Consider the following 19,112-nt stretch of genomic DNA (forward strand, 5'->3'; position numbering starts at 1 on the left):
TGTACTATTTTAGAGTGTACCGTCTGGGTGTCTCACAAGGAGGTCTATTATCACATTTGCAATATCCTTCGGAAATGTCAACTAACGCAAACATTCTATCCACCGTTTTTGGGTCACTCTAACCCCAATCGGATCCTGATATCCGTCCTTCTCTTATACTACTTCTGTTAGCTTCCATGTGGCATAAATGAGATAGGTGTGGCCAATTGTACATATCTCTGCTACCGTTGAAGGTAACTCAAAATTCTTATATCTCCATTCCTGAATGGTAAATAATGATAATCTTTATTAACTGGGTACCTCGTACCCTTCTTCACCTTGCTTCTTTTACTTGTTGAAACTTGTGTCCACCTTCCGATTCTGTTATTCCTTTTTTACCGTAAGAGTAGATAAGTATTCTTGCCTTAAAACTCCTTATCAAGAAACTTACACCTTCTAGTACACGCATGGTCTGCTGAAGACCTCACATTTACTTATCATAAGCATGATGCAAAATCGAGTTCTTCTTACTCAACACTTCCACAACTACATCTCTTACCGACCATCTTTCTGATTATAGGCATCGTTGTATTACGAATAAGATCAAATTTAGGAAATTGAGTTCTTACAACTGAGATCTACCACACGATCAAGAGTAAGAAGAAAGAGTGACAGTCCTAAAAGCCCTGTAGCCTCATGTTTATAAGTGTGGTGAACGACACACCCATAAACAAGACTCTACTAGACACGGCTTGTAGACTCCCTAGGACAGAACTGCTCTAATACCACTTTTGTCACGACCCAAACCGATGGGTCGCGACGGGCACCCGGTACCTTACTCAACCGAGTACCAACGTAACGTATCTTTCGTATCATTCTATCATAGGTTAATGAGCCGGAGTAAAGCATGATGGAATGCAAACTTATACATATGATATACTCGCCTATAAGACCAAAATTACACTGAACATAGGTCGACAAGGCCGTACAATCTTTCACGTACAGGACATATGTCTACAAGCTTCTAAGAGTAAATAAATGTCATTAAGGTCGGGACAGGGCCCCGCCATACTAATCAATACATGTCCTAATCATACTGACCACATAAGAAACTCCAGAGCAAATGGAGCGCACCAACATCTTCCGCTGAGCTGATAGCCTACTTGGAGGACTCTCAACCTGTCTATCGGGACCTGCGGGCATGAAACACAGCATCCCCAGGCAAAAGGGACGTCAGTACAAATAATGTACCAAGTATGTAAGGAATGAAAATCAGTAAATAATAGACATGAGAGAAACATGGAGTAAAAGACTCGACATGTAAGTCTAAATAATTCTGTACATCAGGAAATACTCATAGTGTCATGCATATGCGTATGAATGTCATGTTGTGCATAGGTACATATGTTCATAACATCATCAAGCCTCTGAGGGCATCCCATCATATCATCTCGGCCACTGTGGGTAAAATCATCAACGTATACCAGCTGATCAGGTGGTGGTGCGTATATAACGTCGTAACCTTTTCCTATATCCCATATATATATAATATACGCGTATATAACGCTTTTATAACGTCGTCTTGTCATGGGTCAATGTACATGCATAAATGAATGTAATGCATGAGAAGTACGTCAATAAAATCTTTCGGAATGTCATAAGACCATTATCGAACTACTTGACAATTGAAATTTAAGTAAGTTACTAATAAGCTAAGTATTAATTACTCGCCTACTACACGTGCAATATGGTAAAGCTAATTAAGAATTTCAATGCACCAAACTCCAGACTAACCTTAACCATTATTCCTACATAAGGAGGATGAGAATCTAGGTAATAAAAAAAAATGTACATTTGGATATTTCACTTACTATTCTCCCCATAATAATAAATAAAAAATTATATATGGGGAAGTTTTAGCAAAACAACGTAGATATCATTTGAAAAAGTTGGGAAAAATATCTTGAAACTGCTAACTTTAACTTTTATAATATTGCAAAATGAATATTTCTTTAAGACAAGAAATAGAGTTTTAGAATTTCTACGATCTCCAATTCAAGTATACATATGACATACAACCCAAATAATGATAATAAATTGACATAATGTATACAAAATCCCGCATATTGCTGAATATCTAGTGCTCTACAAGGTTTGGCCATGCAATTACACAATTCATATTCTTAAAGAATGAAAAATATGAAATGTTTGTATTTCTCAGAGAACGTATAATATCATGTAACAAACTTTATCAACTTACTTATTTTTTTGAGACCCATGAGCAGACGATAGAATAATAAGACATGGAAATTCAAGAACATAGACATCTCTAATACTTCTATGAATAGAGTCATTTATGAAAGTTGTGCATTTGCTCGTTTCGTTCGTGTCGTATAGATCATGCCAAAAAGAAAAAAGGGATAGCCTTAACATACCTGAGTCCATTCTCTTGAGAAAGATTATACCGTACTCCTTTAATATTGTAAAATCTCACGTTAATTTGAATTGTTGAAGGTTTGGGCGTTGCTTATATGATATATAATATGCAGATACATATTAGAGAAATGATTTAACGTTACTTTTGTGTAAGGAAAGCTTGCTGAACTCTTTCTTAAGAGATGTAGGAAATGATTTTGATTTTTGAGATGTTATTCTTAAGTTTAGGTGGGCCCCTCATTGCAAGCTTAGTGTCACTTTAAGGTGTGACACATTTTCACTTTCATTAATAGTCATTAGAGAACTTAGGAAGGCTTGCCACGTTGGGGGGCGGGGGTTTAAGTCTTATCCTAAGTTTATTAATTAATTACCCACTAACTTTAATTAACTTGTTAATTCCCCCATTAACTAATAATCCACATAATTAAGAATTATCTCAAATTACTTAAAATCTTACTCACTTTTAACACGCTTTATACACCTCACTATCATGGTCATGTGGTACCTTGAATGACATTATTCTATAACTACGGGGTATTATAGCTTGGGCCGTATTTTATCCCAAAATGTCAAACTTCGACAAAATTCATTTTTTTCTTTGATTTGCTTGTCCTCTCACATTCATAAATTTACTCATCAATTGTTTGAAATAGCATAATGCTATAATCTCAAAATAATCCCATTTTCGAACTTACGTCAATTAACTTACGACGAAACTTTAACACACGAAAATGCGGGATGTAATATTTCATTTTCGAGATTCCATCAATTTACTTATAGCGTACTTTCACGTACGAAAATATGGGGTGTAACAGTAACAGGGCAAAAAGCTATGTCATTCATGGGTGGGTCCTCCAGATACAATCAAATCATAATGTCTCTAAAAGATGAAGAGTGTACTGCTTTTCGAACTCCAAAAGGAATATATTGCTACAAAGTGACGCCCTTCGGTCTAAAGAATGCTGGTGCCACCTACCAATGCGTGATGCAAAATATCTTTGATGACATGCTTTATCAGAAGGTTGAATGCTACGTAGATGACTTGGTGGTGAAGACGAAGAGTAGGCGTTACCACCTTGAAGACCTTCGAATTGTTTTTGAAAGGTTAAGAAAATTCGACCTAAAGATGAATCCACTCAAGTGTGCATTTGGAGTTACTTAAGGAAAGTTTCTTGGCTTCATTGTGCGTCATCGTGGAATTGAAGTTGATCCCGTAAAGATTGACGCCATTCAGAAAATGCCCGAGCCAAAGAACTTGAGGGAGCTTCGAAGTCTACAGGGAAACTTAGCATTCATCCGGAGGTTCATCTCTAATCTGGCCGAACGATGTCAACCCTTCAATCATCTATTGAGGAAGGATATCCCTTTTCATTGGGATCAATCATATGAAAATGCTTTTGAAAGCATCAAAAGATACTTGCTAAATCCACATGTGTTAGGGGGACCAATGCTTGAGAAGCCATTGATAATCTACATTGCGGCACAAGAACGATCATTTGGGGCACTACTTGCTCAAGAGAATGATGAAGGAAAGGAACAAGCCTTGTACTACCTCAGTCGATCTCTGATAGGAGCTGAGTTGAACTACACGTCTGTTGAGAAAATATGCTTAGTGTTACTTTATACAATAAAGAAACTAAGGCATTATTTTGAAGCATACACCATCAAACTCATCTCTCGATCAGATCCTGTGAAGTTCGTGATGACTCGACCTGTTCTTTCTAGACGCCTAGCAAGATGGTCCATATTGTTTAACCAATATGAGATCACATACACACCTCAAAAAGCTATGAAAGGAAAAGCACTCACCGATTTTCTAGCTGATCACCCTCTTCTGGCGGAACGAGAGATTTCTAATGAGTTTCCAGATGAAGATGTTTTGTTCGTTGAAGAATTGCCACCATGGATAATGTTCTTTGATGGATCTACATGTCGGAACGGTGCAAGGGCAGGTGTTGTGTTGATCTCTCCAGAAAGACCAATCTTGCCATTCTCTTTTGTTTTAGGTGAAACATGCCCCAACATGCTATAGAGTACCAAGCTTTGATCATCGGTCTTGAAATGGAATTAGACATGAAGATTCTACAGTTAGAGATATACGGAGACTCTAAGCTGACCATCAACCAACTTTTGGGGATTTACGATGTAAAGAAGGAAGATCTTTTTCCATACCACCAATATGCTTCTTGGTTACTCGAAAAATTTGACCAGGTGTTCTTAAACCACGTCCCAAGAGAAGAAAATCGCATGGCTGATGCTTTGGCTAACTTGGCCACGATGATGGCACTTGGAGAGAATGAGTCAACAAAGGTACATGTGTGTCATCGATGGGTCATTCCCGGACTTCTTGATCTTCAAATCAACGAAAGTCATCATACGTCAGTTTGGGTGATTGAAGAAGAGGATTAGAGGCAACCATTGATAGAGTACCTTGAACATGGAAAGTTACCTGAGGATCTGTGACAAAGAACAGACATCAAGCGAAGGACACCACGATTCATCTTCTATAAGGGGACATTATTTCGCCGCTCTTTTGAAGGATTATTTTTGTGATGTCCTGGCAAAGAAGAAGCCCACCAAGCGATGGAGGAAGCACATTCTGGCTCATGTGGAGTACACCAATCTGGTCCTAAGCCCTATTTTCGCATCAAGAGGATGGGCTACTATTGGCCGACAATGGTGAAGGATTGCATGGAACATGCCAAAAGATATCAAGTATGTCAATTCCACGCCAACTATATCCACCAACCTCTAGAGCCTCTCCATCCAACTGTAGCTTCATGGCCTTTTGATGCATGGGGACTTGACGTTGTTGGACCGCTTCCAAAGTCATCAAAGGGACAGATGTGCATATTGGATACCACAGACTACTTCTCTAGGTGGGCTAAAGCTGTTCCATTCAAGGAAGTAAAAAAGGAAACTGTTGCCGATTTTATCAAGTCAAACATAATTTTTAGGTATGGCATACCAAGATACATAATCACTGATAATGGAATGCCATTTGACAACAAGCTCGTGAGGAGTCTATGCGAGAAATTTGGTTTCAAGCAACATAAGTCTTTAATGTATAATGCACCCGCCAATGGCCTTGCTGAAGCTTTTAACAAGACGCTTGGTAACCTTTTGAAGAAAGTTGTTGCAAAGAACAAGAGAGATTGGCATGAGAAAATTGGTGAAGCTTTGTGGGCATACCGGACAACCTTCAGAACTGTTACACAAGCAACTCCTTACTCTTTGGTGTATGGCATAGAAGCAGTCCTACCGTTTGAGCAACAAATTCCATCATTGCGTATCACAATCCAAGAAAGACTCACGTCCGAAGAGAATGCTCAACTTCGCCTAGCAGAATTAGAGGCATTGGCTGAGAAAAGATTGGAAGCGCAACAAAAATTGGAGTGCTATCAAGCTCGGCTAGCTAGAGCCTTCAACCAGAAAGTTCGACCACGATCGTTCCAAGTGGGAGACTTAGTCCTAACTGTTCGACGACCCGTAATCCTCAACAAACACATATGTGACAAGTTTACCTCAAAATAGGATGGGCCATATGTTGTGAAAGAAGCCTATTCAAGTAGCGCATACAAAAATATTGATAAGGATGGTCTCAAAGTTGGTCCGATCACCGGAAATTTTTTGAAGCAATACTTCCCATGAAATTCACCTACGCTCCTCGACGCATGAGCCTAAACTGCATGTTGCTACACTCCTGGTCCGTATGTGTCTAAACTGTGTACGGCCAAAAAACAAAATCTTCTAGGTTGAAAACCTCTAAAGGGACGACCTAGGCAAAAATTAGGGCATGAAAGAAAAAACAAACTCATCCCTCGGAACTACGTTATGACTTGATCCTCTTCACCGAGGTACGTAGGCAATTTAGAGTTTCATTCCAAGTTTAGTCGCATGAGTTTTAAAAAAAGGGGTGGCTTCGCATGACGATCTACTATAATAATTCTTTCTTTCTTATAGATATTTTGCGTACTCAAAACTTCAACATATCTGCATCTTGTATGACATCTCAGTCTGATATCCGGACCCTTTGAGCTCCTTTGCGAGTCTGCAAAAGAAAACTAATGGATAAGATTTGTGAGGCATGATAGTCAAAGTTACTACATGCAAGATTGTAAAGTCAATTTCAAGAAAGAAAAAAAAACATTCGTAGGACAACTGAGAGAGCATAGAGATGGAAAGCAAGCTCAGCAGACACCGAGATCAACTTTGAAAAACACTACTGCGGTCCATATGGAAGATGTTATGCCCCTAAGATTTTGTATGTCTATTTTCCAACAACACAAACCGTTCGCAATTTGGAGGCCCCTAGCTCAAGATACTATTTCTTTTGCCGGAACTACACGAATCTGAAAGCTACTGCAGCTAGGGGGATTTTGAGAATTTTTTGTTTCCAGCTCGAAAGGAGTTCTACTGTGAAATTTATATGTGTTGCAGCTCTATGAGTTTACTTTCTAATGGTGTAAACGAATCGCAATTTGGAGTCTCCTAGCTCGAGATATTAATTTTAATAGGAGTGCGCAAAGCTGGAAAAAAACACACAAGGCAGACAACTAGATGAACATCAAGAAATCATTGCGGCCAGTCCATAAGGAATTATGCAATAATATTTTCAAGTGATTCTTCTTTCCGTGTTTTCTTTCTAATGACAAAGACGTCTAACAGTTCCGATGCTCCTAGATCAAGATATGAATTTCTCAGTAAGAAGACACAAAGCTGAAAGGCAGCATGATTGACGTCTAGACTAAATTCAAGAAATAACTACGTCCGTTGAGGAAGGAAATTTGCCAAGACATTTTTTAGGCCTTGTAGATCTCTGAATTTTCTTTCCAGTGGTGCTAATGACTTGTAAATTTGATGCTCCTAGCTCAAGATATGATTTTGTCATCAAGAGTGCGCACAACTGGATTGCAAGTGCGGTAGACATCAGGAGCAAATTCAGAATATTATTGCAGCCATTCTGAGGGGAATCCTACTATGAAATTTTCATGTATTATAGGTGTCAGAGCTTTATTTCCAATGGCACAAACGGTTCATGATTCGGACACTCCTAGCTCGGGATATCAATCTTTTGGTGAGACTGTACAATGCTGTAAAGTTAAAATGCTGGACACGTTTATCAGTTTCAAAAAATACATTGCGGCTAATCCTCAAGGAATTTGGTGCTGAATTTTTTATATGTTCCATCCCTGCGAGATATGATTCTTTAGGAAGAAGCGGCTTGTGATTTCATTGCTCTTGCATCGAGAAATAAGTATTTTTGCAAAGATGCGCTAAGTGTTTGCTTGCCGAAGTTTGGAAGGCCTACTCCAATTGTCTTCCCCGTCAACCTGAAATGATGCGATGTGGTACATGTTGGCTCACCAATGATGAAATATTGTCTCTCCAAGCCTCCAAGAATAGTGATTTTATCGCCAAGGTTGAAAAGACACTTCATGTCTCTCGCCAAGCCGCAACAAAGAGATGAGAAGTTTGCTAGCAATGCATCTTCTTAGGGATATCAAGATCGCTAGAACTCTCACAAAATCCTGCAAAGGAAAATATCTTGAAAGTCCTCAGTGCCAATAGCACGACGTTTCAGCAACATGCACTTCAACTCCACTCATAAATGTCGATGTAGACGATATGAAACTTGTGATTTCACATGATTAATTGGTGTCGACTGTGCAAAGCTCAGTTTAGCAGTAAGTGTCAATGTTGGCAACAAGACGCTTAATTCGACATAAGGCTTACTGCTATCTTCTTGTAGAGTACTGTATGCTTTGGTTCCTGCTGGTCGGGTTGGTTAACGATGATAGATGCATTCGGTGCACTAATTGAGATGTTCTGCTTTCGGACTAATGCTTCATGGGCTAATGCTGATTTCGTTTAGTGGTTTTGCTGCTTCATGAATAGTTATCCATAGCCCCACGTTCTAAGAAAAGAAAAGAATAAAAAGGTTAGCATGAGTAACAAAAAGTTTGATTAAAACTAATCAGCATGGAAAGGGAAGTTAAAATTAGGGAGCCTCGTTAATCTATGACCTTGACCATGAGTTAGGTCATTGAGTATCTGAAACCAGTAGTTCCACCAGCCACACACAAGAAATAAGGACAATGATGCGGATATTTCACTCAGCAACAAGAACCGGTGTCAATGACACGACGCTTCAATGCGGATGGTGAGCATTGTGACGTGCATTTCTCCGTCAAATCTCGATGTATCGTACACTTTATGAACCTCTGACCTACAAAAAGGAATGGTGATCATCCACTTTTTCTCATGATGCGGATTGGAGAACTCTCCATATATATCTTCTCCAAACCTGCAAAAAAAAAAGGAAAAAAGAAGTATGTTGCCCGAACAATCCTCTCGATTTCAGCACTTGATTCAAAGATTTGTTGCGTCTGGATAAAAAGGGCTGGAGCTTCGAGTTTTATAGATATTGTATATCTCCGAGTCTTCTTCCCAACGGTGCAAACATCTCGTAGTTCGGATGCTCCTATCTTGAGATATGAATCGTTTTAGCAAGAGCGTACAAAGCTGAAAAAATCAAGCCAGCATGTTGGAACTTATGTTCTTTATTCAGAAAATTATCTAGGGAAACCTAAGGATATCCTGACTATAATTTATACATATTTTTGTATCTCTAGGAGTCTAATTTCCAACGCTTCAAACGGCTTGTGATTTGGACGCTCCTATCTCGAGATACGACTTTTTCGCCGAGAGTGCGCAGAGTTGTGAGATCAATGGGCCAGACACGCATGCCAACTTCAAAAATTAATCCCAGACAATCCAGAAGGAATTTGGCTGTAATTGTTTGATATGCTGGATTTCTTTGAGTCTAGAATCAGTAGAATCAAGCGGCCCGTGATTTGGACTCTCTGATCTCATAATATAAATCTTTCGTCGAGAGTGCGCAATGCTGTGAGATCAACACGGGCAAGACGTGTAGATCAATTTCGAAAATTATTTTCAGTTGATACAAAAGGAGATTCGTGCTAATTTTTTGATATGTTTAAGTCCTATGAGTCTAGTTTTGGTAGAAATAAGCGGCTCATAATTTGAAGTCTCCTACAGCAAAATATGAATTCTTTTTCGCAAGGATACAAAGTTGGCTGACTAGTACTGCAATTAAAAAAGGCATGAATGATATTCTTTCTATTTTAAAAGAAAAAATAAATGAATAAAGAAGTGAAAGCATAAAACGAGCAGTTGTGTTCAGCGTGAAAAGAACCCTATGTTCACCACTTTCATATGTCAAGGTAAAGGCAACAAAGATCCCTTATATAGATTATTTAAGGAGGTAGAACTTTTCCTATGGAAAAGGAATTCTTCTTAAAGTAAAAAAGAAAATTCTTGTTTGAATTGAAAATTTTAAATGGTAAATATTCATCAGAAGGTAACTTTTGAGACGTATTTGAATTCAAGTCAAAGTGGAAGAGGGGAAGGCTTATGTCTCACGTGGCTTTGTCATAAGAAATTGATCTATGATGGAATTGTCATACATTGTTCAATATGACCATGTTTTGGTTACCATAATTTTACTATAAAGGTTACTAATAAAGTATTGTTTAAGTACAATATACTTGGCATTAGAAGTTTTTTCCTATTCGATTTAGGTCAGTTTCATTTAGTGAACTTCACATATGGCAAGAGATATATCATTGAATTTATATCCAAATTAAAAAATGAAAGCAAAGTAAGACGACCTTGTTTGATGGCTTTGATTACATGCTTCACCGGAGAGTTACGATTGCCCAGAGAATTCAAGTTCTTTATTTATGGGCAAGAAAGAAAGTGGTCTTCTCATGGATACTTCAAGCCTCGTCTTCAAGTTTCGACAAGCCTACACTCTAACAAGTCTTGAAGTAGGGGACATCTGTAGACATATAAAATTTATTGGGTCTAATCCATACAAAATTTAGATTAAATTTATTTGGGTTAAATAATTAATTTGGACTATATAAATTAAAATTAGTCCATTTTATTATTTTCAATCCCAAGGTCTATGTTATCTTAAGGCCCAGACTCATCATATGTCAAGTGATATGGCATGTCCAGTCAAACCCAAAGCCAACAAGATGATGCTACTTGTTAAATGATGTGGCAATCCCAGTCCAAAATAATGACCCAATCAGAATCAAGCAAGAGGGTTCATATGTAGCTGGACTGTCCATCCTCTACCATTATAAATAGAGGGGTTACATAACTCTCTAAAGACATTGAGAGTTGGAGAAGAACATCCCGCAACTGGTGAAGGCATCCACAAACAGAGAGATCAATCATCAAGTGCATAGTTCTTCAACAAAGGAGTGATCAACGGAGTTCTTCCCGGAGATCAACCCGAAACAACAAAGTGCTGCTCGATGATCTTGGCGATTAAATACATCATAAGGAGGTCTATAACGTCCTACATTCGAGAAAGACGCTTCTCAAGCCCTCGAATCACGGAGAATTTCATAGAGGAGAATCAAGGGATACAAAGAAGTGTACTCATAAATACTTATCAATAAAATTTCTTCTTCATATTATTTTTGTTGCAGTTTATTTTCCGTACGATGAAAATTTGTTGCGAACAATCATGCAAGCTCTTGCGGTTTCTGCAGTCATGCCTGGAGCGGATTTACTGAGGAAGCTTGCTAGTGTGTCGGTCAGTCATGCTTCAAGGAGCTTCTTTACAACTGGGGGCGTTCCTTCGTCTGCAGACGTGGAGGCCCTTTTTCCGCTGGATTTTTTATGCTGCAGTGTGGGGGATGTGACCTCTCTCGCCTAGGGGACGCATTGGGTGTCGTGTCCTAGCCTACTGTTTCACAACTTCCGTTGATGACATTCATGAGGTTGGTTGCGAAGTCATTTGTTATTTTTGTCCTTTCTCCTTGATTACCTACCATGTAGGGTCTTGTATGCACAAAGAAAGGAGATCTCGGGGTTTTGACATTATTGACTTGCATTAATTATAGATCTGAATGAAACTAAAAATTTAGCTGAGAAATCCCCACAAACGGCGCCAAATTGTTTAACCAAAAATATAGATCTTGATTCAAATAATTAAATTTATATAAATGAGGGTTAATCTTAGCTAACAATAATAGCCCTAAGATGGAGTTCTTAAAAATGCAACTAATACTATGTAGATATATTCGGATAGCGGCGACAGTATGCAATAAATATTTCAGAAATCAAAGGCAATAATGTAGCATTCAATATCAATGAATAGCAGTAAATGACAATTAAGTAAATAGAATGAATGAGTCACCCAAGAAATGATGAAATCAATGAATGTTTTTCTCACAATGATGAGTGATGGACAATCATTTGAATATTTGAGTTATTCTTGGATCTAATGGAAAAGTGTAGACAAGAATCTTCATAAAAATGTGATGTTTGTATATTTGCAATGAGATCCAATTCTCTTTCTCGAGTTAAAGTGTATTTTTACAAATGAATATCACATGTCCTCTATCATTGTGTTTCTTTCTATTTATAGGGAGCATGTTCCTAAAAACCCTAACAATACAAGTGAAGAAAATATTCTCTTTTGTATCCTATCTCGAAACTAGCCGTTATAGCTCTGTTAAGGGTGCTCGATCTCGGCCTCGATGACAACTCCTCGACTTCGGTCTTGTTGACTCTTCGACCGCGACCTTCGCTGATAATTAGATTATTTCGATGCGTGACATTCCGGGAATGTTTTACTAATACCATTTCGACTAAAGATAAATTTGGACCCATACAATATATATAATCATATATTTAATCAGTATATAATTTATGTATACTAGCTAAAAAATATAAACATCGAATTCGAATTCGATAGACTATTCATGTAAAAGTCCTCATGAAAAACAATATATTGTCCGATTTTTCATTTTCTCCATCCTTTGGCGTTCTAAAACAGGTAAATGTACCCGCAATAGACAAATGTCTTTACATACGGTTTTATCGCTTAATATAATAATTAATTAATATATACTTTTACCTTAATTTATAATTTATTTATAATAAACTAATATTATAATTTTGACCTCCAAAATATCCCTATGCCTTGTGGAGTTGTGGTGCCTCCAACGACACGGAATCTGCAAATTTCCTTCATTATCTAAAGGAAGTCCGATAAAAAAGCATAAGTTGCTTTGTTCAAACAAAACTGGGACCCACTCCCTAGTCATATCACCTATATCAATGAATCATGTGAATCGCATCGCTCCTCGGTTTCATTCGTTCTTTTTGCTTCTTAGAAAAAAAATATTATTCCAATATTATTCACAATTAATTTTATATTAAATCAATCAATATAAACGTATATCCACTACATAAAAATTTTTACTTATTAGAATTTTCATTATTCTTTAATGTTGTTAAAACTACTCATTTTTTTTAAATTTTTATGATCATATATCTTTTTAGTCTATTAAAAAACTCATTTTAACTATAGAATAATTTAATTAAAATCTTCAATTTAATCTTATTAATAAAATTTTACGTTCACACAAATATTATTATATATTTAATACCACAAGTTTAAAAAACTCTAATCACAAATATTATGGTGAATTGAAGATCATATAGTAATTTTGAGAAGTAAAAAAAGTAACTTCTCTTCAAAAGTATTTTTTTTAAAATACTTTTGAGAAAAATACGCTTAAACACACATTTTAGAAGTTGGCCAAAAATAATTGTTACCCAAAAGTACTTTTTAAATGAATTAACCAAACGCAAATTGTTTCTTGTAAAAAGTATATTTTTGAAAGTGTGGAATATATTTATTTTTATTTATTTTATTTTTAAAGTGTAAGCATTTTTTTTTCTTTTCACGTGACCTTTTCCGTTTTCCACGTTATCTTCTAAAAATCTACCAAGACTTGGTATCTACACCGTACACGTGGTATGATATCTCCCATCTTGACGAGCAAACTCAGCAATCTAAGCGGGGCCAAGTGACACGTCATTTTCATCCCAGCTAATAAACGAGCGAGTTAAATTTCGTGGCGCGTGATTTTCCAAATTTCAGTAATCATTTTTAGTTCCACTTTCCTTGTTCAAAAAAGTTCCGCCATATATAGCCTCCACAACTACCCACCACTAAGAACTCCAAATTACATAAAGGTCCCTCGAGTTTCATCAAATTTACTCACTTTACCACTTTCTGCGGCTCCTTCAAGTAGGTGCCGCCAGTTTTTTACCTAGTGTATTCAACTGGTTTTTTCCTGTTTTCCGGTGACCGGAAAATGTTAGAAGTAGTACCTCTTCACGGCGGCGATCAAGGCGTCGGCGCCGAAGAGGAGCTTTTATTGCTGGAGACAAACAATGCCGACCGATCATGGAGATTAAACTTCGACGAGTTGCGGTTATCGTCTGAAACCAAAGAGAAGCCTCCACGTGGCCTCCATGATTGCCTTGGGGTTTTAAGTACATTCTCCACCTCTCTATGCGACGCCGCTTTGAGTGTTATTCTCTGCTAATTTCTTAACTAGTTGCATTAGGATAGTAAATTAGTGGAGACACCACTTGAATGGAGTGGAATTTATATAAAGGATTTATACAGCTGATTCCTATTAATCAGTGATGTATTAAATACTTGACTGATATTCTGTTGTGCGTAGGATTTTACTAATTGCGGAAATTTTCAAACACTAAGCTTACTCCTTTAGTTGGTTAATTAGTGGGGACTCTTTTTATACTTTTCAGTTTCAGAAAGTATTTTCTTGCCACGTGGGTTCAATTTTCTGAAGAACAAAATGATTCTTGTATGGATGGTGTAAATTTGCTAAAGATATTAAGCTATATTCACTTTTTATTGTTCTCTGGACAATTGAACATGCTTATGGGCAGTTCACTGGTTTGGAGCAAATTGGCATATATTTTGTATGTAGATGGATGATTCTTTTTGGATAAGTTTTAGATGGATAATTATTGTTATAAGAGCATGAGCGTTAAAGCTTAAATTTAATGCGTTTCAGCACTTCAGTTTACTGAAAATAAGAAGAAAACTTTAGCTGAGTGCACTCACCAGGTAAGTCTATGTGGTTAGGTCAGTGTAATAGAACCAGAGGCAGATCTATGTTAATATGTGAGGGTGCACTGGCACCCGAGTATATAAAATTCTTATAAAACTACTACTCATGTATTTTAGGTGGCAACCTCAATTACAAAGTAGCGGTAGGAGGATTTGTTAAAATATGTGTTTTTACCTGAGTTGTTGTCTTCTCATATTGAATACTTACAAAGTTGAATCAAATTAATGCAATACCATCAAACCAACTGAATGCACTTTAGACGACATGACTTGTTCGAAGCTTTAGTGCACCGGCAACCTTCAATTCCTTGATATGCCTCTGAATAGAACAGGTTAATTGGTGCGCGTGTGTGTTTGCATGTGACATGAGCCAGTCAACAGATTGTTTCAAGAGGCTACTTTTGCATTCTGTTGAATTGTTAAATTGTCATATGAGAATGTATGTTTCGAATTGATAATGGTACTTTAACAATTTATAATTGGTTTTGGTACGAGTGGTGGCCTTTAAATGCAGGTCACCCTTGGTTCCCATCAACTCTTTGGTTTAGTACTTATAGGGGGCTATAGTGAGGGATTTACTGAATGCTTTCACCGTAAGACATGGGGTGTTCTTGAAGGCACGGATTATGACACTGTGTTTTTCTTTGGTGCTTATAGGTCAAGAAGACAACATTGCTGAGTACTACCAGCAACAGGTAGAAATGCTCGAGGGCTTCAATGAAATGGACACCTTGACTGATCGTGGTTTTGTACCTGGGATGTCAAAGGTTTTGATAGTTTTTATCTGCTTCTTCTTTATGTATAAGACCAAGCATTTGTTTCTTCTCTAGATGTAATCATTCTTATATTATTATAAGCTTGGACTGACAAGGTCAATTAATTTGGTTGCAGGAAGAGAGGGAAAAAACTGCTAGAAATGAAACATTTGCCATTAGGATATCAAATGTTGCAAACATGGTTCTCTTTGCTGCTAAAGTATATGCATCAGTCAAGAGTGGTTCATTGGCCATCATAGCATCCACATTGGATTCGCTGCTTGATCTTCTCTCTGGTTTCATATTATGGTTTACAGCTTTCTCCATGCAGACACCAAACCCATATCAATATCCTATTGGAAAGAAACGTATGCAGCCGTTGGTTAGTGCTGCTGCTTTTGTTCTCTAAGTTTTTTACATTTTCTATGCCTTTAATCAGGGCATTTTTGCACTTGTCACTTGCTATTGGGCTAATGTTGATTACTGCATATAATAACAATGTTCATGGATTTAAAAGTTGTCTAACAAGGTAATTATACTATGCGTTCTTGTCATATTTGATTTTAAAGGGACCTTAAACTCTGGCGCTGCTATTTTTATTTTGTGGTCATGGTAAGCCTTAATATTCATTTTGTTTGTTGATGCAGAGGCAACTTAGCCTTCTTCTTGAGATCAATCTCTAATCATCACATGACGTAGTCCAAAAAACAAAGGAATAATTTTCACCTAAAGTATGGAACCACGAGAAATGCAAACTTAATGCATCTAATAGCATGTTTGGCCAAGCCTTTTTTTGGGCCAAAAGTGTTTTTTTTTCAAAAATTAAGGTGTTTTTTTTCAAAAAGTGTTTGGCCAAGCTTTTAGAAGGAAAAAATTGTGCTTTTGAGGAGACGCAGAAGTAGTTTTTGAGAAGCAAAAAAAAGTAGCTTATCTCCAAAAGCACTTTTCTGAGAAGCACTTTTGAGAAAAATACACATAGATGCAGTTTTTAAAAGCTTGGCCAAACGCTAATTACTGCTCAAAAGTGCTTTTCAAATTAATTAGCCAAACACAAACTGCTTATCACCAAAAACACTTTTTTGAAAAGTACTTTTGAGAAAAGTACTTCTCAAAATAAGCTGATTTTAGAAGCTTGGCCAAACAGGCTATAAGACAAATTAAATGAATTAAAACAACATAATATTTGATAGTAACCAACTATAAAAGGTTGAAATAAAAGAAACGACGTGCAAACTTTCAATAATGACCTCTAGCAGACAGCTTACATGACTGCAATAAAACCTACAGAGATGCAAATCTTCAGCATCTCTTTCTCCAATAGTTGTCTTCTAAGTGTAGCCTCAGTGGCGAACCACACTGAGAATGTTTGTGAGACAGAAAGAGAGAGAGAGCAGTGGCTGCTGTTACTGACAGTATAGAATGAGAGAGGGTGGGGTTACAGGAAGATTATTAAGCGTCTATTAGTAATTTGGCAAAAATTTAGGTGTTCTGTTTTTACTGTGGAGGGATGAATATGGTCTCTGTTTATGATCTGTCATGGATATTGGAGCTTCTAGCCTCCCATATGGACCATTTTCTCCCACATCAGGTTAGGTTGATAGCCATTGTGCTCGCTTTAAGTAGCGATCCTCAAATTCAATTAGTTAATCGTGTTTTGGTGATATGCATATAGACATCTAGATTATCACTCCTGATGTTACCTATAAAAAGAACTATTATCTCCTGATGTTTCTACTAGTCCAATGTCTGAACATAACTAAGGAGGTAACATAGACTTGAGTTACACTTGGATTCTTGCATAGTCTTTCTTGCCGTTCATGTATTCCTGTTATCTCATTTGGATTATCAAAATTGACAACAATCACTTACTCTTTTATTGTTCCATGAATAATTAGTTTGGGCATGAATTTGGTGTAGTACTCATAACAGTTGCATTTAGTTAGTAAGCTTAGGATGCACATCTTAAGGAGGAGGAGTGTTTTCTAGCTTCTTGGTTTGAAGATAATTTGCCTAATATCTGTAAATAAATAACTCCGAGAAGTTTTACTTTGGTGCTAAGTACTTAAATTGCCATCGTGGAGATACTAGTTCATTTAATTTGTGTTATCTATTCAGATTTTTGACCTTCTGGTTTAAATCAGTTGATAATTCCTTAGGATACAGGGATGATCCCACTGTAAAAATCTAGTCTGCAAACAAGTTTTGCCCTGCATGCTGGCTGATCCTATGAAGTTGAATGATTTTACATGTTTGATATTTTCATGTAGCTAGAGCAAAGTGCAGGTCTATGGCTATCTTCAAAGTGCATGTTGTGTAATTCCCAATGGGTTCAAAGTGAACTGTGTTTTAACTTTCAGTTTTACTTGTATTTCTACATATCTGGTGATAACAACTTACCGGCATGAATAGAGATATTGTATGATTGTTTTCTTTTCTTCCTTGGGAGCTGGTCCAATTTAACTTTGAAAAATGATACACAGGGAATCCTTGTTTTTGCTTCTGTCATGGCGACTTTGGGACTGCAGATAATTCTGGAGTCTATGCGTACACTAATATCTGATGTAAGTTGTGGCTTCTATGATTGCAAATTTCTGCTCTATTTATGCTGTATTGTCTGGTTGAAAATTACATGGATTGTTATAATTATTCCTTGATCCTGCACAACGACAAATGTTAACATTGACCTTCTCACAGGAGTCTGATTTCAACCTTACCAAGGAGCAGGAGAGATGGGTTGTTGGGATTATGGTCTTTGTGACTTTGGTGAAACTAGTTTTAATGTTGTATTGCCGGTCTTTTACCAATGAGATTGTGAAAGCATATGCCCAGGATCATTTCTTTGATGTTATCACAAACATAATTGGTCTCATTGCAGCATTGCTTGCTAACTACATCACCGACTGGATAGATCCCGTTGGAGCTATGATTGTAAGTTCTATCTCTAGATTCTATTCCACCAACAACCTCCTCCCTTAAAAGAAATGTGCAAAGAAAAAGGAAAAGTTTTAATGGGGCTGTCAATCCTCTCACTTTAAACAAGGTTAGTTGAACAAAGTTAGTGGCTTTAAACTATTTTCCCTCTGCTGCAGCTCGCACTGTATACCATTCGAACTTGGTCAATGACTGTATTGGAGAATGTGAACTCTCTCGTCGGCAAGTCAGCTGCACCAGAATATCTACAGAAGCTGACTTACCTTTGCTGGAATCATCACAAGGCCGTAAGGCATATAGATACCGTGAGGGCTTATACATTTGGTTCTCACTACTTTGTTGAAGTTGATATCGTCCTGCCTGCGGACATGCCTTTGCAAGAGGCACATGATATTGGCGAGTCGTTGCAGGAGAAGCTTGAACTATTGCCTGAGATTGAGCGGGCCTTCGTTCATCTTGACTACGAATACAGCCACAAACCTGAACATGCACAGGCATACCAATAGTCAAAAGGATATTGTGACATCTTATCTAACCAATGTACCTAATACCTCTGCATAAGTGAACTCTGATATGCTGTTCGAGATCGGTTGATCTGGTGATTGCTCCTTAAAAGAAAATATGGAAAAGAAAAGGCTGCTATGATCTGGATGTTCCCTAGAACAAGTAATATGAATTATTATTATTTTTTTAATTTACTTTGCCTATTCATATATATAACATGATTCCTCAGTTTGCTTGCTCCTGGTATATTGCTAACTTATATTAGAGGAATTTGGGTTTCATTAGTTAAGCCTGAAAAGGTCATTTGCATAGGGCTTTTAACACTTTTGGCCGCTCAACCAAAAATAATTATATCTGATAGGCAATATACATAAATTTAAGCTTGGGCTTGAATAATCCATCCATGAAATGGGCTTTGCAAATATATCAAGCAAGCACTTTTAGGTTGCATAAAGTGTAAAATGCCCGTGACAAGGAATAATTTTTATTAGTTTCCATAAGTTGAA

General features: G+C 37.2%; 2 protein-coding genes across 3 annotated transcripts; both read left to right on the plus strand.

Moving 5' to 3' along the window:
* The first annotated feature begins 4,476 nt into the window (after positions 1–4,476).
* On the plus strand, positions 4,477–4,824 carry LOC142168015 (uncharacterized). Its single transcript, XM_075228663.1, has one exon. It carries the CDS (start codon positions 4,477–4,479, stop codon positions 4,822–4,824), a length of 348 nt encoding a protein of 115 aa, XP_075084764.1.
* An 8,804-nt stretch (positions 4,825–13,628) lies between these two features.
* LOC107821266 (metal tolerance protein 11-like) lies at positions 13,629–18,819 on the plus strand. Of its 2 annotated transcripts, none has more exon segments than NM_001326076.1 (6): positions 13,629–13,809; positions 15,074–15,183; positions 15,308–15,553; positions 17,652–17,732; positions 17,866–18,099; positions 18,261–18,608. In NM_001326076.1, coding segments are annotated over 6 exon segments (1,200 nt in total).
* The last annotated feature ends 293 nt before the right edge of the window (positions 18,820–19,112 follow it).

The sequence above is a fragment of the Nicotiana tabacum genome, chromosome 13 (genome assembly GCF_000715075.1).
Source record: "Nicotiana tabacum cultivar K326 chromosome 13, ASM71507v2, whole genome shotgun sequence".
Taxonomy (NCBI): Eukaryota; Viridiplantae; Streptophyta; class Magnoliopsida; order Solanales; family Solanaceae; genus Nicotiana; species Nicotiana tabacum.